The sequence below is a fragment of the Leptosomus discolor genome, chromosome 2 (assembly GCF_034619465.1).
Source record: "Leptosomus discolor isolate bLepDis1 chromosome 2, bLepDis1.hap2, whole genome shotgun sequence".
Classification (NCBI taxonomy): domain Eukaryota; kingdom Metazoa; phylum Chordata; class Aves; order Leptosomiformes; family Leptosomidae; genus Leptosomus; species Leptosomus discolor.
The window spans coordinates 39,423,606-39,449,497 of record NC_141392.1 but is presented as its reverse complement, the minus strand read 5'-3'; the positions used below and the strand labels follow the sequence as shown (position 1 = coordinate 39,449,497).

The following is a 25,892-nucleotide window of genomic DNA, read 5'->3' as shown; positions in this document are numbered from 1 at the left end:
TTTCTTTTTTTTCAGGCAGAAATGCCACATCAGCATTCAGAAGAACAATGCATGTACTTTGTGCCTCACACTGTCAAGCAATTTTCAGTGAGATGTCCAAAATATTTTATCAATATTTTACTTGGTGAGGATAGAGTGAGTTAAAAATTAAGCCACACATTTTTTTGTTATTATATTCTCTTTGATTTTCTTTCTTTCCTTTATAAGTTAGTAGGTGCTGTTGTGAGAGATTAGTGAACCTTTAACAGGTGAACTTGTCTTATGACAATGTCCAGAATTCACAAAAATCTTTGTTTAGCAAATGCCTTCCTCTTTATTTTATTTTTCAGTATACAATAATGACATGAAGCTAGTTATCTTGTCTGGGTGCAAAGTGAAGTTGATAGTCAAGATGCAGACTGTGCTGAATGAGCAAACTCTGAAATTAGAAATCAGTGTTGGCTGGGCTTTTTTGCTGCCAGGTTTCAGACTTTAATCCTAAACAAATCTGCCCTTTAGTTCCTGTCTGATATATGTCAGAGGATCACTTGAATTATAGAATAGGTATTTCATCTGTATCGTCATTCTTCTTGCAAGTGTGTATTTTGGTACAAGGCAGATGGCACAGATTATTTTATATTCATAATGCATATACCTCTAGGAGAGTCGTGCCGCAGCGTGCTGATGCTGGCTGCATGGGTTATGTATTCTCAGGAGACCGACATGTTCAGAATGTATTCTTTTGCCCTTTCCCCTGTCGTCTCATGTTTTGCTATGATAGAAGCACTAGCAAATGAAAGGCTTGTTATTGATTTCTGTGCAGATGTTAATAATTTCCATGTAAGTCTGCATTGGAGTGGCAGTAGCTGATGTACAAAATTTGACATCTTAATTATTCCTTGATGGAAAGGAGGGCCACTAACCTGAGATACAGCAGCCTATTAACTCTGGATCTGTGGATTCAAAGCAGCCTTAGGTCACAAGTGAAATGAGTAAGGCTGTCTCAGTATAGTCTTTTGTTTGCTTCTCAAAGGCACCAGACTGTCTTCAATGTGTCTGGAGCAGATGGAAGCAGAAATCCTGGAACAAAAATGTTTTACTTCCAGTATTGTTAGCCTAGCTGAAATCACAAGTACTAGAAATCTCAGGAGAAGCACAATTTATAAGCTTCCCAGACTTATTGCTAGATTTATCAAAATATGCATCCCAAATGCTGTTGTTTACTCAATCAAAAAGAGAAGTTCAAGGATTGTTGTGTTTGTCTGTCAGTCCCATTCAGCAGGCTTATCTTCAGTTCCCAGCAGTTGCAGCTTTATGCAGAATTCCCATGAGCTGAAAAAGTTAAGTGGATGACCAAGGGCACACATGCACCATAGGTCATTAGCAGATATTGAACAGTGAGCCCCAAAAATCTGGTCCTCAGCCACTGACATCATTGCTATCATTACAACAGTGAAAGCAATTCTGTTAGCTATAGGTAAATATCAGGTTGTTGCTGTCTTTGCTTTCAGCCATATGTAACTACCATCCACAACCTTTAGTGTAGGAGAAGCTCTCTTCAAGACGATGCCATTTCCCCACTAACCATCCAGTTGACCTGTACACCTTGTAGCTAAAGTTCTCTTTAATAATTATATTGTGCATTTCTGACTACAGGATTAGATGACCACCACAGAAGTGTTATATATGCATCATTATGCTATTAAAAATCATGTTCTTAGTCCAGTCACAGCCGTCCCCACAATAAGGCATCAGCATTTCGAAAGCTATCCTATGCTGAACAACAGAGCAAATGGCAGAATAGAAAATCTGATTTCCGCCTCAGTGGAAGAAAAGATCTAATATGAAAGAACAATTGTGAGAAGTCTTAAGGCTTGATTGTTTTGTATTTCACCAGCATCATCCAAAATTAATTTCAGCAATTTAACTATTATTATTATTGAGTTACCCAGTGCCCTAGAAGGCAAGAAAAAATGTGGATCCTCTAATCTAATCCACTACAGTCTTGTCCTCCAGAGCTGGGCCAGAGTTTGTTTGCACACTGTGCATTGGCAAAGGGCAGCAGTTTGGAGTTTGCTGCAGCAGCTGCTTAACAGTTAGTCTTCAACACTGGTCTCCATCTCTGTATTGGCAGTGGTAACAGAGCAGAAGGACTGAGGCCAGAAGAAGACACAAAGAGGGAAATGGAAAGCGGAAAGAAGTTTAAATTATAGTCCAGAGTCTTTCAGTGTGCTCAGCTGCGGACACAACATAGTGCAAACCTGAGGAAGGAAACTAGGATTCCATTAAAAAGAAAGAAAAAAATCTTGCTGAGACTCAAGTCACATCATGATGGTCAAAGTGAAACCTTGCTCACTAATGTAGCCTTAATTCATTTTATTTTGCAGAGACAGCAAGCTCACCATGTTGCTTCGGGAGTCCTTGGGGAATATGAACTGCCGCACCACAATGATAGCTCACATTTCAGCCGCTGCGGGGAACTATGCTGAGACACTGTCCACCATCCAGATTGCATCAAGGGTCCTCAGGATGAAGAAAAAGAAAACTAAGGTAAGACAATGTATAACTCCCTTCTTGTAATGGTGGAGGAGGGAGGGAGAAGGACCCTGAAGGATTCTTAATAGTGTAGAGCAGCATGTAACAAAATCAGCAATAAATTCCAAAGTGCGTAGGTTGTATGTACCCTGTCCTAGGCAAGTGGCTTAGAGAACATAGCAGGGACTGGGAGGGGGTGGGGGGGGTGGGGGGGTGGTAAATATTCAGCTTCAGATACAGAGGAGTGAGTTCAGGCATATCTACTATAGCAGGTTTGTAAGCTGGCCTCATTTAATGATATAGCTGTCAGAAAGCATATCTTTTCAGTTATGCTCATAGTGCTAATGAAATAATAAGGAATGAAGCTGCTGGAGAGTTAAAGGAAATTTGGATTAATGAAGAATTAGATTCTCTATGCTTCTCAGAGAGAGCAAGAGCAAAATAAATGCAAAGTGGTGATATCCCTTTTATTCCCACTGCTTCTAAATACAGGTGATAGATTTTCCAAGAAGTAGAGTGAGAATGGGTTGTACCCACTTTCATGTTTTAGAGTCCTTGTTCCTTCTGTACAGCTTACAGTGTGAATTGGGCACAACGAATGAATTTTATGCATTTCATTTAAATTGACAGCCTATGGATTAACAAAAACTTTTTTTGTCAATTGATTGAAGAGAGAAGACAAGTGAAGGGATTCAGTCCACACACAATCACAGCAGTGTGTCTCCAGAGACCTCTGAGTGCACATTATACAATTCCACATACTGGTAGTATGACCAAACAGGCATTGTGTTTATTTTCTGTGCCGTATTTGTGTAATGAGTTTTCTTGTTCTTCTTCACAGACACACACACCAAATCAGCAAAGCCTTTGCCAAATATCTGATTTCTTTAGCCAGGCTCAATTAAGAGAAGCATCCTAATCCATTTGTTCAGTACTTTTTTTCTAAAGTCTCATGATTTCAAGCAGGACACAGAGTTGGGGCATTGAGTTCACCATTGAACACTGTTGTGTTTGCTGTAGGATGTCGTGTGTTTGCTGTAGGACTGTGGATAAGAAGCTTCAGAGCTTGGTGCCTTAGTTTAGGGATTTCCCAGTTTATATGTGACCAGGACCTTTTTGTGTATGTGCTTTGTGCGAGGACCCACTTGCAATGCTGAAATGTCGTGGTCTCTCTGTCTTTCATATTGCAGTACACATCGAGTTCTTCTGGAGGAGAGAGCTCTTGTGAGGAGGGCAGGATGCGGAGGCCAACCCAGCTGAGGCCTTTCCATTCTAGAAACACTGTCGACCCAGATTTCCCTATTTTGCATTTATCAAGTGATCCTGATTATTCATCCAGCAGTGAGCAGTCGTGTGACACGGTGATTTACGTCGGCCCCAATGGTACTGCCCTTTCTGATAAGGAACTGACAGATAATGAAGGTCCCCCTGACTTTGTTCCCATAGTTCCTGCACTGCAAAAGACTAAAAACGAGGCCAGATTGGAGGAAGTTAGTGAATCAGGGCCCAGCACATCTGAAAGAGACTGCCTGAAGTGCAACACCTTTGCAGAGCTCCAGGAGAGGCTGGATTGCATAGATGGCAGTGAAGAGACCGACAAATTTCCCTTTGAAGAGATGCCTGCTCAATTTAGCTCAGACCAGATGTCTAAGTGCTCTGTCTCAAGCCAGCTGGCAGAGCTTAGCCACTTACCAGAGTCAGATAAGGAAGATATGATGCCAGAATGTCAGCATCCTGATAGAGAAGCCAAGGAAAATATAAATGCAACATCCAGCAAAACTAAGAGAAATCACTCCCCTGTTCCTTCTGGAGCTCTTACTAATGTTTCAACTCCTTCTTCTCCCAGGAGTGTAACAGGCAGCTCTAGCAAAGATCTTAGCTCTTCTCAGTTAGCACACAGCATCAGCTTGCAGAGCAGCAGAGAAGGCCTCAACACTTGTGGATTTGTGGAAGGCAAACCTCGGCCAATGGGTTCGCCCAGGCTTGGCATTGCAAGCCTCTCAAAGACATCTGAGTACAAGCCACCAACTTCTCCTTCCCAGAGGTGCAAGGTCTATACACAGAAAGGAATCCTGCCCAGCTCCACGCCCCCACCAGCTCCCCTGAGTAAGGATACTGGGATGACGTCTAGTGAATCTTTATTGCAGCCAGAAATCCGGACCCCACCTGTAGGCATGAGCCCTCAGATCATTAAGAAGTCAGTGTCCTCCAGCAATGGGGATTTTGAAGAGACTGTCCTTGATGAGGATCAGCAACAAAGCATTTCTACAGAATCCAAGAAGGAGATTCTGAGCACCACCATGGTGACTGTGCAGCAGCCGTTAGAGTTGAATGGAGAGGATGAGCTGGTGTTCACCCTTGTAGAAGAGCTAACCATTAGTGGCGTCCTTGACAATGGGCGCCCAACCAGTATAATCAGTTTTAACAGTGACTGTTCTGTGCAGGCTTTGGCCTCTGGGTCTAGGCCAGTCAGTATTATCAGCAGCATATCTGAAGATCTCGAATGTTACTCCAGTTCAGCTCCCGTGTCAGAAGTCAGCATCACACAGTTCCTTCCACTTCCAAAGCTGGGCCTGGATGATAAATCCCAAGACGATGGCAGCAGGCGTTCATCCATCAGCTCATGGTTGAGTGAAATGAGCACAGGGAGTGATGGTGAACAGTCATGCCACAGCTTCATAGCCCAGACATGCTATGGGCATGGGGAAGCAATGGCAGAACCCCCTGTCTCCGAGTTTGCGAGCACCATACAAAGTGCCAGCATGATTTGTTTAAGTGACAAAGAGAAGCCAGTGGCTGACAACATGCTTAGACTGTCAGAAATAGGGGAGGAAGCTTTCGGCAAAGTGCCACCCATTAAAGGCTGTAAAATATCAGCTCTAGGGAAAACTACTGTCACAATCAAAAACACTGCAAGCCTCGGCAGCTGTGAAGGCTACATCCCAATGAAGACAAATATTACTGTGTATCCATGTATTGCTGTTAATCCCTTCAAAGCACAAGACACTGATGACACTGTACCGGCAGTAAATGCAGACCCAAAGGTTGCTCATCCCTGTGATGAGAAAGAACCCAGTGCTAAGAAGGATATAAAATTTGAAGACCCTTGGCTGAAAAGAGAAGAAGATGTAACAAAAGACAGCTCTGGGAGCAGTGATGGGCCAAGGCCTGACACAGCTGCAGTTTCAGCCAAGCCTGAGCACTGCGCAAAGCAGTCCTCAGTGGACAGGTTTAGCAGCAGCAGTGGGGATGCCTCTATCTCCCCAGGATCTGACAGTCTAAAGAGGATTGTGGATGGGTGTGAGGTGGCAGCATCCGGCTCTGCAACCCAAAGCCCTGTTCATTCCAGTGATGGCTTGAAGAATGGCAGCCTCCCTCGAGGGCTTCCGAAGGCAAGCAAGCTGGAGGAGCCTGACAGTCACCTCCTTCCTTCTGCCACTGACAACAGTGGTGTTGGCTCTCCTGCCCTCCTCCAGTTTTCTAAGGCTAGCCTTGACAAGAAAATGGCCTCTCCCAAACACTGTGTCCTCACTCGTCCCAAAGGGACCCCTCCTCTGCCACCGGTGAGAAAGTCAAGTTTGGATCAGAAGAACAGAGCCAGCCCCCAGCACAGTGCAGCCAGCAGCACCACGAGCAGTCCCTCCAGCCAGCCTGGGTCCTTCCTGACCAGCTTCTCTGAGGAGCTGAATGCCAAACAGAAGGGCCCTGGCATTGACAGCAGTGGCAACAACAGCAGCAGCAAGCTCTTCAGTGCCAAATTGGAGCAGCTTGCCAGCAGGACCAACTCCCTTGGGAGGTCCACAGGAAGCCACTACGAGTGTTTATCACTGGAAAGAGCAGAAAGCCTGTCCTCTGTGAGCTCCAAAATGAGCCCTGGCAAAGACACCACCATGCCTAGGGCTGGAAGGGGCCTCAGCCGCAGTGTCATGTCCTCACCCACCAACTCAGGCCTCTCCCAGTCAGCAGGTGCATCCCCGAAAGCCAGCCAGTCAAAGATCTCTGCAGTCAGCAAGCTCCTGCTGGCAAGTCCCAAGGCTCGCAGCCTGTCTGCCTCCGCCACCAAAACCCTCAGCTTCTCAACCAAGTCCCTGCCTCAGTCTGTAGGGCAGAGCTCCAGTTTGCCTCCAAGTGGAAAGAACATGTCCTGGTCAACGCAGTCCCTCAGCAGAAACCGGGGCTCCAGCCTTGCTTCCAAATTGCCCCTTCGGGCCGTCAATGGGCGGATTTCGGAGCTGCTCCAAGGGAGTGCTGGTGCCAGAGGCTTACAGCTGCGGGGAAGCTCAGAGGCAGATGAGCGCGGAGGCCTTCCTGGAGATGAGAAGCCAGCTGTTCACATGCTGCCCTCACCTTACAGCAAGATCACCCCTCCTCGGAAACCTCACCGCTGCAGCAGTGGTCACGGGAGCGACAACAGCAGTGTCCTGAGTGGGGAGCTGCCCCCTGCCATGGGGAAAACAGCCCTCTTCTACCACAGCGGGGGGAGCAGTGGCTATGAGAGCATGATGAGGGACAGTGAGGCAACGGGGAGCGCCTCTTCAGCACAAGACTCCATGAGCGAGAACAGCAGCTCTGCAAGCAGCAGGTGCCGAAGTCTCAAAAATCCAAAGAAACGATCAAATGCAGGTAAGCTTGTGGTGGTGTGAAAAAGGGACGCAGACCAAAGCAGATAACTAGTAAGTGGTGGGGAGGCTATCCCTAGAGGTGAGCTAATTCAGTGCCAGCTATATCTCTTAGCAGAGAAGTGAGGCCAGGGTAAGTGTACTAGGCTCCAAGTTTCTTCATTTTGCAACATGCACAAATCCTGTGTGATTGCATTGCCTTTGCAGTGGAGTCTCCCCCTCAAACAGAGGAACTTCTGTCCCTAAAACTGGTTAGTGTTGCCAATGGGAGCCGTGTTGAATTATTTATTTATACAAATATTCTTCTGATTTGATTCCAGAAAGATGCCTTTGTGAGGTGGTAAAATATAACTGTAGCAGTATCTGTGAGTGAGCACACTTTTGCTCCTTGTGTACTCTGGATGCCTAAAGGTGCAAGATGCCCAGTAAGGGAAACCCCTGCTGAGTTCCTTCTTCCCACCCAGAGATGGTACAAAGTTGTGCCCGTGCCCCTTGAAAGATGTTGTCCTGCCTCTGAGACTCCTGTTTGTTAACTTTTGAGTAATGAATTCTCCTTTTCCCAGTAATTTATTGATAACAAATAATAAATTATATTAATAAAAATACATAGGAACTACTGCACTGAAGCACTTGCAAAACTGAAACCATTTCAGTGATCATAGAAAGGATCTGAAAGACTTCATCCTTGTTCAGATATAATTCCCAGTAACTTTCACACTACATCAGGAATTTTTAATTAGATGGTAAGAGCCTCCTATGTCATAGCAAGGGTCTGTGCAGTTGCAAACCAAAATGAGTTTCAGAAAATCATAGGGCAGGGATGAGGAGCATCCACCAGTTGGTCACCTCACTTTTTTCCTGGATGCTGTTTTCCCAACCTGAAGTGCGAGTCCTGCCTCACCTACTTTTGAAAGAAATGCACATTGGCATTGGAACTGGTGTGCACAGGTATGTGAAATGTCAGTGGCTACTTACCCTACAGTAGCGCTGGCTGTCCAAAAAGTGTTATTCTCATAGAGTTCCTAATTCACCAGCCGTTCCACTTGCCATGATACTCACCTCTGGGATTCATTTGCAGTGAATGAACTGAGTAATGCATAACTCTTTCTTTCTTTTTGCTCTTGACTGTGGTAGCAGGAAGAACATGTGCAGCACAGATATGAATGCAATAGATACCCCTATTAAAACTATATCCATAAATGCATGGCCAATTGTACCTGTTCAGAGGGTGTGTCTGAAAGTGATCACTCTACATAATGCAAGCACAAACCAAGTAATGAAATAGTATTTCTGAAGTCAACTTTGCGTGCTATGAGAAAATCTCTTTCCTATCCCTTCAGTTTACATGCTAATAAATTGAATTTCCTCTTTTTGAGATGTTCTTCTAATAGCTCCTTTCAAATATAAACTTTTTAATAGTAACTTGCAAGAAAAAAAAACATTTTTTTGTATGTTGTGGGAAACAAATATGTCCGCAGAGATGGCATTTGTAGGTGTATACTGACAACTGGATTGCGTCTTGCGAAGAAGCTGCCCATATAATATGGACTTTTTCCCCAGGACATTTAGATGCAAAAATTTATCAAGTTCTGTGAAAACAGGCAGCTGTGCAGATGAGGGAACAGAGAGAAAATGGCAATGTAGATCTATCCTTATTAGACACTAGAAAACATCTTGCCCTCCCCAGGGGAGATACTTTAACAAAATACTCTGAGAAAAGCTTCAGGTGGCGCCTGTGGATTCCTTAGGCTCCAGAGTTCATCCCAAAGTGAAATCAGTAGAAAACCAGGATTTATTTACTCTGATGCTCATAAAACTAGTTGTATCGTTTCAATTCTCTCTGCTTTTGTAACACATTCGAGGCTGGACAAGGCTGGATATATGAGTTAGAAAAACATTGGGTTTGTGTTGTGATTACAGAAGAGCTTCAGATCTCTGTGTTGTGCTTTATACCAGGGTTATATTTTGGCTCACAACTTTGGCTTTTGATGATGCCTGTGTAGGACTGAACATTGTGTCAGTGGCCATGAAAAGCAAGTTTTGAAGAGAGGATTGTTTGAGACTCAGGTTTCAGGTTGCTCTTGTAGCAGTCTGGAAGACACTATTGGAGAGAAGAGGCTTTTCCATGGTTTAGCCACCCTTGAGCCTACCTGGCAGATCAGTGACACTGGTTTGTTGTGCTGCACAGGTATGCAAAGGCAGTGAGCAAGGGGGTGAGCAGGAATTGTTCCTTAGTGGAGAACGTGAGGAGGCTAAGCTTTGCTGCTTTTCTACTGCTGTGTAACATCTGACATGCCTTTTCCACCAAATACAGCCTTCTTGGCTGGCCAACAGATTAATCTCTTTATTCTAATTTCTTGTGCGGGTTAGTTCCTCTCTCCTTGGTCAGCAGCGTTGCAGATATCTACCTGTTGTTAGACCTGAATCTCTGGAGTGGAAGGTTTTCAGTGGAGGGCCTGTGTCCCTGGAAGCTGCCTGCCCCAGTGGGCTTGGCATAGCCTGGCATGTTGACCTCCTTCAGAGTAATTTACAAAGCTTCTCTAATTCAGCCTGTCACCTGATGTAGAGAGATTCTGAGCGTATAATCTCTGATACTTTACTTTTGAGAGTGATTCCCTATATCAGCAAGTAATTCCTGTATTGTTTTGAATGGCTTGTATTTGTGTCTAAGTACAACTAGGGGGTTTATGCAAATCAAAAAAAAATATCCTTACTACCTTCCATATCTCTAGTAGCAAACCACTGCTTTAATAAGGCTTCACTTTCTTATAACCCAGCTCCGGTTTGCATTTGGTCCTGCAGTAGTGAAATCATAATTCTGTTTTGATGTGTTTGATAATAGTATAATATTTCACATGTCAGCAGATTTATAATGGCATAAAACCAGGATTATGACTTCAATGCAGAAGAACACAAAGGAGGATCTGATGTATAAGGGAGAATAGAGCTGTTCACAAATATATTTTTATTGCATAATAAAAAAAAAAAAGCAAGAGTTTGCAATCTTTCATCCTCTGTAATACCTCCTCTCTCTAGGTCTGTTCTAGTGTGAATATTCTCTCTTAAGGAACACTTTTTAATGGAAAAGATAGCAGACAAAGGTTCTGAGCTCTTAAGAGACAGATATTATTTTAATACATAGTGTCAAGAGCATTGGACCTTTCCTGATTTGTGGTCACAGATCCACTGTGCTGTAATGGATATGGCACTATAGATATGCTCATTTCAGGTCAGGCAACCTTGTCCACTTTATTTATGATTATTATTAACAGAAATGCTAGCTGTCAGACACGATCAACATGAATCAGCCCAAAGCCCCTGTAAGAGGAGCTATAAAGAGTCTTTAAGAGAATCACCAGCAGCCCTGTCAGATCTCACAATTACTTTTACAGTTCTGACACATTGGAGAGGCATCATTTTTTTCTTGAGATTAAGATCGTGTCTTTCAATGTTCTTAAGTGCATTATTTGTGTGTGTAGGTGCTTCTGCCCTGGATGTCATACATGAAGCATCAGACCTGCATTGACAGCTTTTGAAAGATAGAGCTAGTTCATATTCTTCAGTGTTAGCCTTAGGTTAAATTTTGGGCTCTACCTGGGTACCTGTACACTTCACAGACAGTCCAGTACTGTGTGTACAAAATTAAAAGAAAGTTAAAAAAGATATTTGCATCTTGCATTCTGGTACCTATTGAAAAATCATGTGTTTACATCATGAAGCACATAAGCCTTTCCCCTGAAGCTAAGCTATCCATTTAATAAACATTCTCATCTTTCTATCATTTAACATTGGTCCTATAACACCATGTCAGCATATATTGCCCCAAAGTGACTGCTTATGGCAGAAACAGAGTTGTTTAGCCCTGATCTACAGCGGTAGATTTCAAAGCTTTGTACAGCTGCTGTTTAATCCACCTTATGGTGTAAGTATTATTCCAGACTATTTTACAGATGGAGAAATTAAGCCAGAGAACTTTACTGACTTGCCCAATGCCTACAACTATGTGAGATCCAGATCCAGGGTTAAATTACAGGCACCCTTGGCTCCTAACCTCAACCCCAGCTGTCTTTGCTGCACATCCTCCCCTGCCCTTGCTGAGCAGTGGAGAGAAGAATTTAATTTGATATTTTCTTTTTGTGGCAGGCCCTTCCTCCTTCTTGGCCCACAAGCATCTGTGCAACTGTGTTTTCTCTGATTTCTTTGCTCACTCTATTAGCCTTTCCCCTGTGGAAAACAATTGGCATCTCAGCCATATTTCTGGTGCTGGCTCTAGTCTCCTCTCTCTTGGGTACGCAGTGCTGTCTTGAGCAGGGAACTGAAGTGTTGGGGCATAGTTTGTATAAGCATCACTAGCACCAATTATAAATTATTTTTTAATTCCTCAGAAATTTCAAGTGCAATGGCTCAGTGCTGCCCCATGGAAAGGCAATGATAAGTGTGCTTTTATAATACGTACTCCTGTATGTGATGAGAAAAGGCATTCCAGCTGAAATCTGTTTTACTTCTTTGTATCCTGGGAAGACAACAGGTATTAGAGGGAGGCAGGTGGCATGGCAGATTAGGACTTGCAAGACCTATGTTGTATTTTCTGATGTGCTGCTGGTTCGCTGTATCACCTTGGGCAACTCATGTAATTTCTGTGTTCTCTTGTTACCAGCTCATAAAACTAGATAATGGCATTGTGAAAAAAGTAACAGCAGGGTCCTTAGAGGAGAAGTGTTACCTACCTGCTTTTTGCTCCTCTGCTTTGGTTTTTAGCATCTTTTCCCTAGTTTAGTTAGGATATATGTGGGCATTACTTTAAAGTAATTATCAATGCAAAATGTGACTGGATGATTTCAGAGACACAGCTTTGGTGCCAGCTTCATATCCTGCCAACTATGAGCTAACAGCAAAGCAAGACCTCAGGCTCTAATGAGTTTTACCCAGTAAAGCCAGGCCCTGTTTGCATCCTCACGTAATGTGCGCAAGTGTTTCTGCCTTTTACTGCCCTCTCCTATAGATGTTATTTACTGGTTCCTGTCCCTTACAGTGATTCAGAGCTGCCTGTAAGGAGAATTTCCCTGGGGACAGCAGAATAGGAGGGGCTCTGAGATATTTCATCATAGATGAGGCTTTTCATGGAGACCACAGATATTTTCCTGAGGCTGTTTTCTTTCTTGTTCCCTTTGGGAACAGGGTTGGGTGTCCAGGAAAGCCCCCATCCCATGTGTCCTTGAGTTTGACCCAAGAGCTGCAGTCTACCACTGCTTGCAGTGCTATGCTGAGATGGGACGGAACTCTGCCAAGGAGTGTGTCTCCTTTGATTTCTCTAGTCGAGTTTTGTTTGGAGCTGAGTCTGAGCCTGGATCTTTACTGATGCTGGGGCCAGGGCCAGCGCCAGCAGGGTGAAACACTCAAGGCAGCACTCTATGGCCTAAGCAGGCTTGGGGGAGCAGCAAGCGTGCAGCACTCATAACACACCTGGGGACCAGCTTGTTGGCTGTTATGCACGGACCTGCTCACAAGGGCAAAGACCCAGGACTCAGGCATGAGAGAAAGATGCGGGAAAGAAGGGAACAGTCGAAGAGGTGAGGCTTAGGGGAGAAAGTCCTTACCTGTAAAGTGCTTTCAAGTTGGGTTAGTGTGTGCCAGTTCAGTCTTCCTGAATGTTGAGTATCACTGAGCATCAGAAAACAAAAATCTAAGGGATGCTATTGAAAGTAAGGCCAAGTAGAAGTAAGACTGGGGGAAAATTAATGTTTCCAAATGCTGAATTCCTGAAGTTTAAACCTGTGCCCTGAGTTAGAGTTGTGTATCTCAGCATTTGCAGGACCCTGCTCTTGTCAGTCCAGGGAGGATTAGCATGCATGTATGTGTGTTTGTGTTTGTGCACATGCTTTAATCTTCTTTGCACGAGGAACCTGTCTGACTATAGATAATTAAAGATTCCTGCTGCAGCGTTTTATGGCTTTTACAGTGAAGTTTCATGTCTCCTTGCGGCTCTTTCTCAGTGATAAGTTCCACCACTAAAGCAGAGCAAATTGTGCTACATGATTTTAAAAACTTTAATAAAAAGACAGACTGTTAAGACATGACAATAATTATCTACAATTACAGTCCGTTTTTCTCTCTTGCTTGTGTGCTCTGGGTTTCACTGGTGGGATGGTTTTAAAGATGGAGATTTTGAAGTTCCTGGAAAGCCCTGAAAACTCTATATTTGAACATATTCACTCTCTGGAAGCACTTAGCCCTCCCTGTGAAAGCAGCAGCACGCCAGAGGCTGAATCTGTGGGCTGTAAATCGTGTAAGTCCATCTCCAACCAATATTGCAAAGCATCACATTTTGAAACGTGGCCAAAATGATAATGATGAAACAAAACACCAACAAAAGGAGTCTGAGTCTTTCTTGTGGAATCCAAGTGAAAAGGAATTTGGTTCATGTTTAGACTGCCTAAGGCACAGTGTGGGGAGCTGAAAATTGCCCTTTGTATCACAAAGCTGTAGGGCATCTGCAGCGTTTCTACTTTAACTTGCTTACAAGTGATGGTAGCTAATTGATATCCTGCATTATACCTTTACCATGACAAAGGATGTTTAGAATTATACAGGAAAAAGCTATTTGCATGGAGGTGACCACTTTATGCATGTGACTGCTGGCTGGACAGCCCTGGGGGGAGCAGCGGGAAGGGAAGTACAGGCTTCAGATCCTTTTTTTTTTTTTTTTTTTTTTTTGTTCATTAAAACAACAGCATTGATTTTCCCAGGTCAAAGCCAGGCCATTTCATGCAGCAAATCTGTGTTGAAAGGGATCAGAGTAATCATTTTTTACACGCTTGACTACTGCATGCCAGCACTGAGCTTTCAGCCACATGAACATAGGAATGATTTAATAGAGGAAATGGCAGCAGGCTATTGTGCACGGTGAAGGCTCCATGTAACATGCATGACTGAGTCGCACACCATTAGGCTGGGTGTAAATAAAACCTGCTCCCGATGCCATCACAGAATTAGCTCACTGGAATGCCCCCACCACTGTCCTGTTGGGAGCTAATGCTCTGGCTGCAGAGCCTCTTCCACCTCCAGCCTCTGCCTTTGCTTGCCCAAGTGACTGGTGCAGCTATTTAGTGCAGTACTGTAGTAACAATAACCTTAAATAATGCCACAATGATGACAAACACCTGTAAAATCAAAATCCAGCCCAAAGTGAGATAAATATTTAGAAGAGACTCTGGTTGTTTTTTACTAGGGATCGTGGGTGTTGAAAACTCGCCCTCCGCCCCCTCTGATGTGCATCTTCCCTGGGGCGGGTCTCAGTCAACCTGCCACACTGCAGGAGGTCTGCTTCCTGATCTGGTTTCAGCATTGCTCATTCACCAGCTCTAAACTGCCCTGAAAAGCTCCTTTTAAAATGAGACAGTAATTCAGGAAGCAGAGTTAAGAAATTAACTGTGTGGGTAGAAAAAAATTAAGAATAGGCTCTACCTTGGCATGTTCATTATACCTGTACAGAAGCAACATACCTAGTATAGGATGGAACGTATCTAGATATAGATAGAACATTATAAACAAGGGTTGCTTTATTCCTATATACAGAAAGCAGTGATTTCTAGCCTCAAGTGTCCTTCTTATTGATTCACAACAGGATTGCCTCTAAGTCAACACAGAATACCGCCTGAATTATTTTACAGTGAGGCAGACATAGAAGATTTTCTTCTGAATGATGAATCCTGTCAGTGTTTCCTGTTCCAGGTGTTCAGATGCAACATGGTCCTTCCTATGTAATCTGAGTTACCAGGATGAGTGAAAGCTGTTTAGACGTTCTGGCAATAAATGCCCAAATTCTTTGGTGTTTGTAGTACTGACCTCAAGATGGGCACCCTAAATACCTCTGGTGAAGTCTCCACACCATCAGAGGGACCTTCCACTTGAAAGCGTTGGCAATGTTTTCAGTAATGGGGAGGGAAACTGTGCAAACTTTGAAAATCCGAGGAGTGAATAGCTATATGCTCTACACTGGGGAAAGTGCACTATAAAATAAACTAGGAGAAAGGAGGTCAAAGGAGTAAGGAAGAGTTGGTTCAGTCACGGACAATTGCCCATGAGGGCAGATCCCATTAGGAAATGAGAAGGACAGAAGAAGCCAGCATTACATTTTCAACTCAAACAATGCAGGAGCCACATTGCCAGACAGTGAGAAGCAGCAGGGGGAACAGGACAGATAATCTTTGCTAGTAAGCAAACACTTTGATGCCACATTGGAGGTTGATGCTATTGCTATTGGAAGCACAATATTTGTTGGAAACAAAGCTGCAGAAGGAATGGTGGGAGCTTAGGGTACTGCTCTACTTAGCCAGGATTGGTTTTTGTAATCGCCTTGAGTTTGGATGGACTGTCTAGTGAGAAAAAAACAAAATGCTGAACAACAGGTTCTGTACAGATAGGCAATTTTACCTCTCATTTAAGTGCAGTAGGGAGTAGCTTTGGCTTTACATCCTGCTTTGGGCACACACTATAAACTTCCGAAATTAGGATATATCAAGTTACACTTTCATTTTCTGTTTGAAACACCTTGAAATTTCTAGGAGAGCAGTTGTTTTGCATCCCATTCAGATGAATTCTACTTTGAGGAGATATGCATCAGGCTTCTTTTCAGGAAGATTTTGCATTTGCACTTTTTGCCTTGACCTTTTTCACAGAAAAGGTGCTCGGTCTGGAATGTGTGCTTGGAAAGGAATCTAAGGGGAACACTCCAAAATATACAGCTACTCAGAGTTTCTGCCCTGGTCAACACATACTTTTATAAGCACACATCCTTATGTAGCTGGGCAATTTTGCTGAGGTCAGTGAGTCTTCTCTTATCCTTAAAGTTACCCTTACATACCTAGTTGGTTTGATCTATGTTTCTAATACCTTAAGGCTTCTCTGGGCTTATCTTTGCTGAAGTATGCCACTCTTCAGTCAGATCTGCTTTCACACTGCACACCTTCACTGCTGTGTTACTCCCTTTATCTTAATTTTAACCTGGCCAAACCTTAACCTGTAACTCAAGGTAAAGCAATGGATCTGTTGTAAAAGCAAATCTTCCACAAGATTGAAAGCAAAAAAATTCCATGTGTTTTCAGAACTATGTCATAGTCTGATTATTCATACTGAAGCCAGACTCAAAAAGGGTTATTCTGAGTGTGGGTAAGTTCAAACTAAGTGAAAAACATTCTCTAAGACAGCAAATGACATGTTGTTTTGCATGTTGTATGGTCATAAATAAAAGTGTTGTTACTCTGTCCTGGGTTCAGCTTATAGGATTTCTTTCAGATCGATTTTTGGTATAAACCTTTTTTTAACGGAGAAATGAATCCTATTTACATGGTGGGAATGTCAGCTGGTTTGCTGAGGTGCTGGGCAGGGTGCATGCTCCCCCAGTTGCAGCTGGTGGGGCAGAGGCAGGAGGGACCTGCTGAGAGCTGCTCCTGCTGAGCTCCCCTGCTGCCCGCTGTCGTCATGAGACATTTGTGGGGAAGTAGAGGAGTGGTGCGCTGTAATTCCTACAGAACATTTTATTTATTATACAGTCAAAATTTATGGGATCCTAACCCCATCAACTGCTCCCAATAAATTTGGGACTTCAAATGGGTATTTTCTATGTAAATGGAAAACTGTATTAATTTTAACAATTTAATGGTTGTGTCTGTGTGTTGATACAGATGAGCAAGCTGTCAGCTGCTTTGTGACACTCTCCCTGAAGCTCTGCTGATCCCAATTAAGGTGAAATCAGGAAAAAGAGAGGCTAAACAGAGAGGTTGGTGGCAGGAGTCTCCTGTCAAAAGTCACCGATATTTTCTGTACCTGGGCTAGTAAACAGCCTATTAAACAGTACATGTTTAGAACAAGCTAAATTTACTTTTTCCTGGCTGCAAAGATGCAGGAGATCTGTCATTTCATTTCTCCCCAAAGCACTCTAAACCTCAGATTAATCATCCTGAGTCAACATTCAAGGCTCAGATAAAAAGACATCCCTCTTTCTTCTCTGCCTCGTATGCAGACGTGCCCACTGGGTGACCTGCATGGGCAGCCCCTGCATCCCGAAGGAGCCCCTGGGCGGGTGGCGGGGATGCCCGCCTCAGGCGGCTTTGCCCTGCCACATTGCCCCAGTGCGCCAAAAGCCGGCAGCCTCCCTTTGTTATGATAACCCACGGGCTATCCAGGAGTGAGACCTGGCTAGAAAACATAACGAGCTCATGTTAGCATGTCTCCTACCGCTGCTGTAGTCTCCGCTGCCTCTTCTCCAAGGGATAAGTGCTATTAGCCAGAGCCTCAGGTTAGAGCCCTCCTTCTAGATCACAGGCCTCTGTTTCTCGCTGTGCCAAATGGATATGAATGGGAACTAAATTCAGAAACATTTACCATCTTCATTGTAATTCATACCCCACTGATACCTGTTTTGCTTCGCTTCAAGTAAGAGCCTGATGCTATTCTCGTGGCAAGGTGAATTGGAGCCATCCCCCTGCATTCCCAGAATGTGTCAGACCTGGGCTTTGGCTCTGATCAGAGAGGCAGTTCCTCCAGTGGGGGTGGTTTAAAAGTGGCCCATTACACAGGAAGGTGGTGTTAAGAGCCACGGTGAGGAAAAAAGAAAGAGAGAAGAAAAAAGGAAGAAAATTAAACATCAAAAAAGGTACTATCTTAGTCATTGTTCAGCCATGTATGGGAGAGCTGGACAGACGGAATTTCCAGTCTGCTCAGCTGCTTCCTTAAAATGCTAGACCTAGTCTGTAGGTGTGGCATGAAAGGAGATGTGGCCATCAATGTGGGCCACACAGTAAAAAGAATTAGCAGCACTTGGCTGCATTCCACAAGAGGTCAGATCTGATGCTTCTAAGTGTTACTGGCTCTGAAAGTCTATGAGCAGAGAAGATAGGAAAGAGAAAGGCTGCTTCTGTGAGACACCATGGCCAAAATTCTGAAAAATACTTTTAAGAGCGTTTAATACCTAAATCCTCTCAGTCTTGAGTGACACTAGGGATGTACTCAGTGCCCTTCACATCTAAGCAAGTGGAGGGCTCATTTCCCAGGAGGGGCTGAGCCCATTGCAGGATCTCTCCCTGCATGTAAATAGTCCACCACCCTGTCTCACCTTCTGGGTTTCAAGTACACAGCTGCTCTCACCATTTGGCCTTTCTCTAGCATCGCTAACAAGAGTCACCCTTAGCATTGCAGTTTGTTAGGTTCTTCCCAAACTATCCCTCTCTCGTTATTGTCACTTTTTAGCTGTCATAATGATTCAGGTCTTGCTTTTCCTTTTATCAAGATCTAATTCTTCTCTTGATCAGGCAGTTTAATCTAGAGATTAACTGAAATGCATTCAAGGTAAGTGAATGCTGACATTGACTTCCAGTGACTGGTACCACAGGTCTAAAATAATTCCTTCTGGCTGCTATTTGTAAGACTTCATTTGTTCTGGCATGGGCTTTTTTTCTGGGATACAGTTTCAGTAGTAAATACAACAATGGTAGGTGTCACAGGACTGGCAGTCCAGACCTCAGGCCGTTTGGCATAAAGGAGCCTTGTAGAGCTCCCTGTCTATCCATCTCGGCTGTGCTCTCCTTTTATGGCATAGAGTTATCTCAGATGCATTCAAACAAAATGTCTATAGACTAAGCTTTTCAGATAGGTAGCAAGATAGGCCTTTCTTAGCCATTTCAGAGCTAGCATTTACAGGTTAACTACTGGTTACTAACTGATGGTTTCTAGCACAGACTGCTGCACTCAAAAATCAGTGGGATAAGATGTGATAGTTTGCAAAGTCAGCAGAGAAACAGACTCCCATGAATGAAACTAGAGAATACTTGGTTATTTGCAAATCCAATAACTAGGCAATCAATAGGTATTTTTGGGGGGTGGGGTTGGGGGTTTTTTTTGGCTTTCCTTGGGGCACCAAGTTGGTAGACATGTTGAAGCTATTTACAGTCAGGTTTCAAAAAATGTGTGCTGGAGATTCCTCTAAATGATTTTGTCTTGTTTTTAAAATAAAATCTGCATGATCATTCTGCATCCCTTCCCTGCTGGCATCAGTTTTGTTCTTGCCGCCAAGAGAGTCAGTTGAAAGTTTCGTTCAAACTTGCTGGTTCCAGCTTTTGTTTTTGGTTTCTCCCATCCTCTCTATTCCTGCTGTCTCCTAGAGGAGACTCTGCAGGGGTTGTCAGCTACGAAACTTCTCTACTGCTCAACTTCCTTACTGCTGCCATCAGGCCAGTGACATACTTTTTCTCCCTTGCTTTACCTTAGGCCCTGACTTGGCAACTCACATGGCAAATGCACTCTGTATAGCACAACCTTTATCAATCATAGTGCTTTTTCAGCTATTGCAGTGCTCCCATCCACTGCGCTGGTATTATGAAGCAGGGTGGGTGTGCATGAGCACTGGTATTCAAGCAGACACAGTGACTAACCCTGCTGCCAGCCCATCACCCCTGCTTTCTTGCCCATCACCAGTGCTGCAGTAAGTGCATAAATGGGAAATGTTTTAGAAGACTGTCCTACTGAATAGGGACAAGGTTAATCCATTAATCCAACTCTGGCGGCAACCACCAAGCTTGGGCGTTTTGTCCTCTCTAGTGTTTTTGCTCCTCTAGCCAGCCTACGGTGGTGTTATGCAAAGGACTGGGTGGTGGTATACTAGCACTCAGCTCCAGCATAGTAAAAGAACTTGGGTATCAAACGGATTTTTCTGCTGTAATTAAAAAAAACCAAAACCACACGTCCCCTGGAGATTACCTATGCAAACTGACTAATGTTTGTCCTTAGTGGACAAGTGCTTACAGACACTAGCAGTAAAGAGACAGGAAAGCAAACCTAGACCAGTTCCAACCTGCTGTTCCAGTCCTTCATTGGCATACCAGTACACACCGAGACCCGAGCAAAGGGAAGCAGGCACAAGTTCTGGAAACTTTTGGGTACATATGCCTTCTGAGGATCAAGTCCTGGAGTCAGGCACCAAAGAACATGTGAGGATCTGACTCATGGTGAGTGGGTACAGCACATCACAGCTACAGCTCACCCCAGCTTCCATGGCCTCCTTGGGTTTTCAGTCTATTTTCTTCTGTGTGTAAGAAGGCTGAATATATGTAGTTTGCAGACATCTCTGCAGATGGAACAAAAAGGAGAGGCAATAACTGTGCCAACATGAAACAGCACTTTCTGCATTTGCAGGTTCACAGAGACGGAGGCTTATTCCAGCTTTATCACTTGATACCGCTTCCCCAGCAAGGAAGCCTGCCAACAGCCCTGGGGTCCGCTGGGTGGATGGGCCCCTGAGAAGTGGGCAGAGGGGGCTGGGGGAGCCCTTTGAGATCAAAGTGTACGAGATAGACGATGTGGAGAGGCTCCAGCGGCGACGAGGTGGGGACAGCAAGGTGAGTACAATCTGTGTAACCTGTCTTCTTCCTCCTGGACAGTGTAAGAGGGGGAATTTAGATTAGGCAGTCAGAAATGTGTAGTGTCATATATGGTTAATTCAAACAGGCATCAAAACTTATTATCGCATTTAAGAGCAGTTATGACTCAAGTTATGCCTTCTTCCATAGCAGCTAACAGATATTGGTACCTTGCATTTTTGCACCTTGCTGATAGTTTAGGTGTTTCCTGTGCACCAGCGTCTAGTCACATCTGTCTTTCAAGGCAGCCACAGTGCTTCAGATGCTGTGGTGTTATTGTTTTCTAAAGTCTTCTTTCTAACAAAGTTGTTCCTGCCAACCTCAGGCCTCCAAATTTACAAAACAATCAGGGAATTGTAAAGGTCAGTTCTTGAGAGGTACAATTGGGAAGAGTACCTGAAGTTAGTGGAATAGCACCAATTTTATAGTAACTGTGGATATAGACTTTATTATTATTTTAATGCACTTTTCTTCCTAGCCTCTGCCACTCGGTTAGGGTGTTTGTGATATTCTCTGATATGATTTTGTATGGAGAAAAACATCACTCATTGGGGTGGGGTTTCCACTTCACCCACACAGCAGATTTGTCTACTGAGCACAAAGCAGAATAGTGTTGAGACCTTCATGCAGGCTTGGAGGAGGATAGTTCTGGTATTGGAAGTGCTCCCACGCTAGTGAGGGTAGCACAGCCCTCACCGTGGTCTCACTTACGTCTTGATGGCTGCCACCCCTCAGAAGTCATGCAAGGCCAGACTGGGTGTCTCCAGACAGCAGTGCACCCTGTGCTGTTACTGTGCCCCATAACTTTACAGAAAATGTACCTTCTTTATTAATACTTGTGAATTGCTGGAGGTTTTCATAACATTTTCCCTTTGTTTAAGGATGTTTTCAATTTAATATTGCTACCAGTTCTCTTATTTTATAACATGACTACTGCATTTCTTATGCACCAAGCAGAAAGACATATTTAGGATTTTAATACAACAAACTATGGATTTCCTTCTCCCAAGAGCTTACTTTTTCTTGGCCAAACTTCTGGTGACAAAAACCAGAAATGTTTTGCTACAGTTAATCTGATTTCGAGATGCTGCCTGTTATTAATTATTAGGGTTTATTATTAGCTATCATTGCAAAGTCTCCAAAGCTCACCAATGGAAAACATCAAAACCAAACAAGAGCAATAAAAATAAAACAGATGATGGATGATTTCATGCAGTGATTTATAAGCTTCCAGGCTAAATGGCTCATTGTCAGTATTATTGATTGGAAGATCATTTGACTGAATGGATCGATCTGGGTATTTCTTCTCCTCTTCACTTATTCCTTCCCTGCTCCTTTTTTCTGATTGGCAGGAGGTTATATGTTTCAATGCCAAGCTGAAAATTCTGGAGCATCGCCAGCAAAGAATTGCTGAGGTCAAGGCCAAGTACGAGTGGTTAATGAGAGAACTGGAGGTGACAAAACAGTACCTGATGCTGGATCCTAATAAATGGCTCAGTGAATGTAAGGATGTCATTTTATTGCCTGGACTCATAGGTGTCCTTTGGTTTATTTAATGTGGGGGGATGTAGGGGAGCAGAAATGTTTGCTAAGAATGAGATGTGAGCTACTGTGTTTGTAAACTAAAATGAACCGACAAACGACCTAAGGGCAAGTTTTAGATTGACTGTATTTCTAGAACTAGTCCCTATAATTCTTATTAAATGTTGACAGTAGAACTGAACAATCCTTTTTGCCTGAGAGCTGAATGTTGAAATGGTAGAGCATTGTAGTGGTGAATATTGCCATTGGTAGATTAACGTTCACGCGTTTCAGTCCACAGCTCCTGAAAATGAGATTTTTTTTTTTTTTTTGGCCTCAGATCACTCAGACATACGAGCAATATGATAAATCTGTTCTTCTAGCACAAAATAACACTGTGGAGCAAACTTGTCCCTTGGCACCAGTGGGCTTACATGAAAAATGAATTTGGCCCATTTCTATAACTATAGATGTGTAAAGTTCAGAGAGCTTAAAGGGCATTCACATTCCAATGAAGAAGGACCTCAGCACCTCAAAGGAAAAATGATAGAGAGTACTGCAGTACAACAATTGTACAACAATTTTTAGTATTAGCAAGCAGACGAGTTCATACCAAAAAGTTCTAGAAAAAAAAGATTTTCAATTTATTTAGGATAATTGCAGGTGGCAAAAGGAGGCCAGTGTGTTTTCTTAAAGCGTCCTAACTCTTCCTTTGGCAGCTGTCATAAATTAACACTGGATCGGTACATCCTGCAAAACAACCACAGTATACGTTTCAGGAATGCTATTAAGGAAGAGAGGTAAAAAGGACAGATTTAAAGGGAGCAGGGAATTTGCCATACTTTGCCGACCGCTTACTGTGTGGTGCTTTTGCTTCTGATTCCGGTGTGATAAATGCAGAAAGCCTCAAGGACAGCACAGATCTCAGGGACCAGATAAGATGGAAAGTGCTGGTGCAGACAACATATCTCCCACTCAGCTTCCACAGAAGCCACTGCCAGCTGGTCTCTGACAGCATACGGGGACCAATGTTTGAGTGATTGATGTGTACACCTTCCAGTCCCACTCTTGAGTGGCCTAGTGAGAATAATAAGGAATAGGGGAGAGGAGCAAGGAGGTTGGAGGTTGGTTTCTAACTCTGACTTCTGAATTCAGCGAAGGACTTATCCTCCCAGAGCAGAGCACCTTTTTAAATCTCTTTCTGGTTGGCAGAATGTGAGAGAGTCGGTACATGTTTAGTATCCAACATTTGCTTAAGGGTGTTGGAGTGCAGCAAAATGCATCCACAGTTCTGGAGAGAATGGCAGAGCATATCACTCAAGAAAGCATCCAATGCAATCTTAACAGTATTTTTCACTATCAGCAAGCCACTGTGCCATTTTAATAGCCATTAAACAGAAAAGGCAACTTTTAATGACAATGGCAAGCCAGAGATAAGGTTGTATACAGTACTGAAGGGTTTGAAGACTTGAATTAGCACTGCCTCTCCCATTATCCAGCACTGGGTTTTGCCTGCTTTGCCTATGTGTGTTATTTTCTTTCCCACAGTTGATCTGGAGCAGGTATTTGAGCTGGATTCTCTGGAATACCTGGAGGCCCTTGAATGTGTGACTGAGCGTTTGGAAAACCGTGTCAACTTCTGCAAGGCCCATCTCATGATGATCACCTGTTTTGACATCACCTCTAGACGCCGATAAAGTATGAACCTCAAGAGAATTTCAATGCACATCTCTGCCATCCTACTTTTCCCTTCTGAATAGCATCCCAAAGACAACAGAATGAGGATGAAGGTTGGAGTCAAGTCTCAACCGTGTGTATGAGAGATTTGCTATCTTATACAGAACAGTAGTATTAAAAAACCAGGACAAGCATGAAAAAATGGAGATATAAGGTTATTGATTCTCTTAGCCTAAAAGAGCACTTTGAGGAACCTTTAAGGACATGTCTGTAAATAAGAACTTCTGGCAGAAGACACTTCTTTCCCTGCGTTAGCTGAGGGAGGAGGAAAGATGGTTGTAGGACTTCCATTGAGAGGTTCATTAAAAGAAAACCTATCCATAAAAACTGTTTAAGTGCCTTGCAAATCTTTATTATCCAAACGTTTATGTTCATACTTTATTGTGTACAGATGGTGCTAGTCAAGAAAAGAAAAAGGAAAAAAACAAACACACTTTTGAAATGTATTTACAGCTTGTTTTTCTCTTGGTGTTTTCTCCTATTTCAGACTTGCTGTTTCTAAGTAACTTGTGTTTGTAGAGATATTTCCTAATCAGTACAACATATGAATAAATGTTAACTGTCTTTTCTTGTTACCAGAATAAGGCCACTCAAAGAGAAATTCAGCTTTCCCAGATGACACAAAAAATATTTCTAGCAGTGAGTAAGGTTTGCTTATATGTTCTTCTGTACTATCTTATATGCTGGAGGACACAATTTTCCCAGCTTGTAGGTTCTGCCATGTATGACAGAGGAGAGGTGACATTATTGTAAAGTAAATATCTTTTCCATTTGATCCAACCCTCATAATTTGCATTCTTTGTAATCTATTTTTAGCTTTGTACTGGCTAGAGTTATGGATGAGGAGGCACTTTTATCCTAGCCCCTTTTTCTAGTGGTAACAACTTGCTGGAAAATTACTCTTTAGGCTGAGAGCTCCTATGCTTATCAGTCAAAAAATGAGTGATTTATTCTCCTTCTTTCTCGAGACTATGACTGATAAAATTTAGCTTTGCCTCTTTTTGACATGTACCACTGCAAAACATGTTTTGGCAGCTTTTGGTCCCTAGCTCAGTCTGTCCATAGTCTCAGACGCACCTGAGAAGTGCTGGCTCTGCTCAGCTCAGTATGTCTGGAAATAAATGGAGTCATGCATGAGTGAATATAGCACTTCAGGCATGGTGGCTATGGCATTTTCCTTATCAACCCTCCAGTATCAAAGCCATGGCAAAAGTCACATTGACATGAAAAGGACCGAGGTCTGCACCTCCATGCACATTCAAATGATCTATTTGTAGCCTCTTTAACTACAAAACAGTACGTGAGAAGGAACATCCTTTGTGTTTACAAAAAAAAGAGGAAATAACACTTATATAGTTTTATTTTCTTTTAATACTCTACAACTTGTAATAACAAATCTTATTCATTCTACTAGCCTTGTCTGGATTTTGTAAACAATCCTTCTTATATTCTATAGGATTATTTGGAGGGAAAAAACCTCCTATACGAAAGTCTCTTTCTAGTCTGTTAAACAGCATTTTCCTATCATGAAACTCATATTCCAAGTAGGTATTAAAGACATAGGTCTGATCTCTCTCTCCTTGTCTCTCAAGGCAAAAAAAAAAAACCTCTGCAAAAAAACCCCAAACAATGGCATTGATCTAGCTTTGTGTCTCTTTGGAATGATTTCGGTAGTGCTTGTTACTTATTGGTTCTGTTGAGGCCATCTCTTCTCTGCAGAGCCCCATGAATTCAGTACAGCTCCACAGAGCCCCTGCAGTTTTGTGGTGGATGAAGACTTAGCACCCTTGGGATATGGAGGGCATCTCTCTTTATGGGCTTATTTCTGCAGAGCTGCAGACACATGCTGCCAGGTCACATAAACACGGGAGACTTTCTCAGCCAGCTCCCATCTCTTGCTCACCTGCGTCCCCAGGTAGGCCCATGCCGCCCTCACCCGTGACACTGCGCTAAGCCTGTCTCCCAGGAAGAGCCCCTCCAAGTTGTGCACATGAAATTAAATGTTGCCTTCTTTAAGCTCAAGCATTTCTGAAAATTTGTTTGCTGGAAGATGGTTGTTGGGTAATTGGGACACATTGTCCTCCCTCTG

General features: G+C 43.3%; 1 protein-coding gene across 1 annotated transcript in view; it reads left to right on the top strand.

The window, feature by feature from the left end:
* The window catches only part of KIF26B (kinesin family member 26B), a 302,324-nt gene extending 278,561 nt beyond the window's left edge, over positions 1-23,763 (top strand). The window contains exons 11-15 of the mRNA XM_086460935.1: positions 2,367-2,529; positions 3,705-7,137; positions 20,322-20,524; positions 21,898-22,048; positions 23,615-23,763. Coding sequence (XP_086317061.1) covers positions 2,367-2,529; positions 3,705-7,137; positions 20,322-20,524; positions 21,898-22,048; positions 23,615-23,763 — 4,099 coding nt within the window. The remainder of the gene's footprint in view (positions 1-2,366; positions 2,530-3,704; positions 7,138-20,321; positions 20,525-21,897; positions 22,049-23,614) is intronic.
* The last annotated feature ends 2,129 nt before the right edge of the window (positions 23,764-25,892 follow it).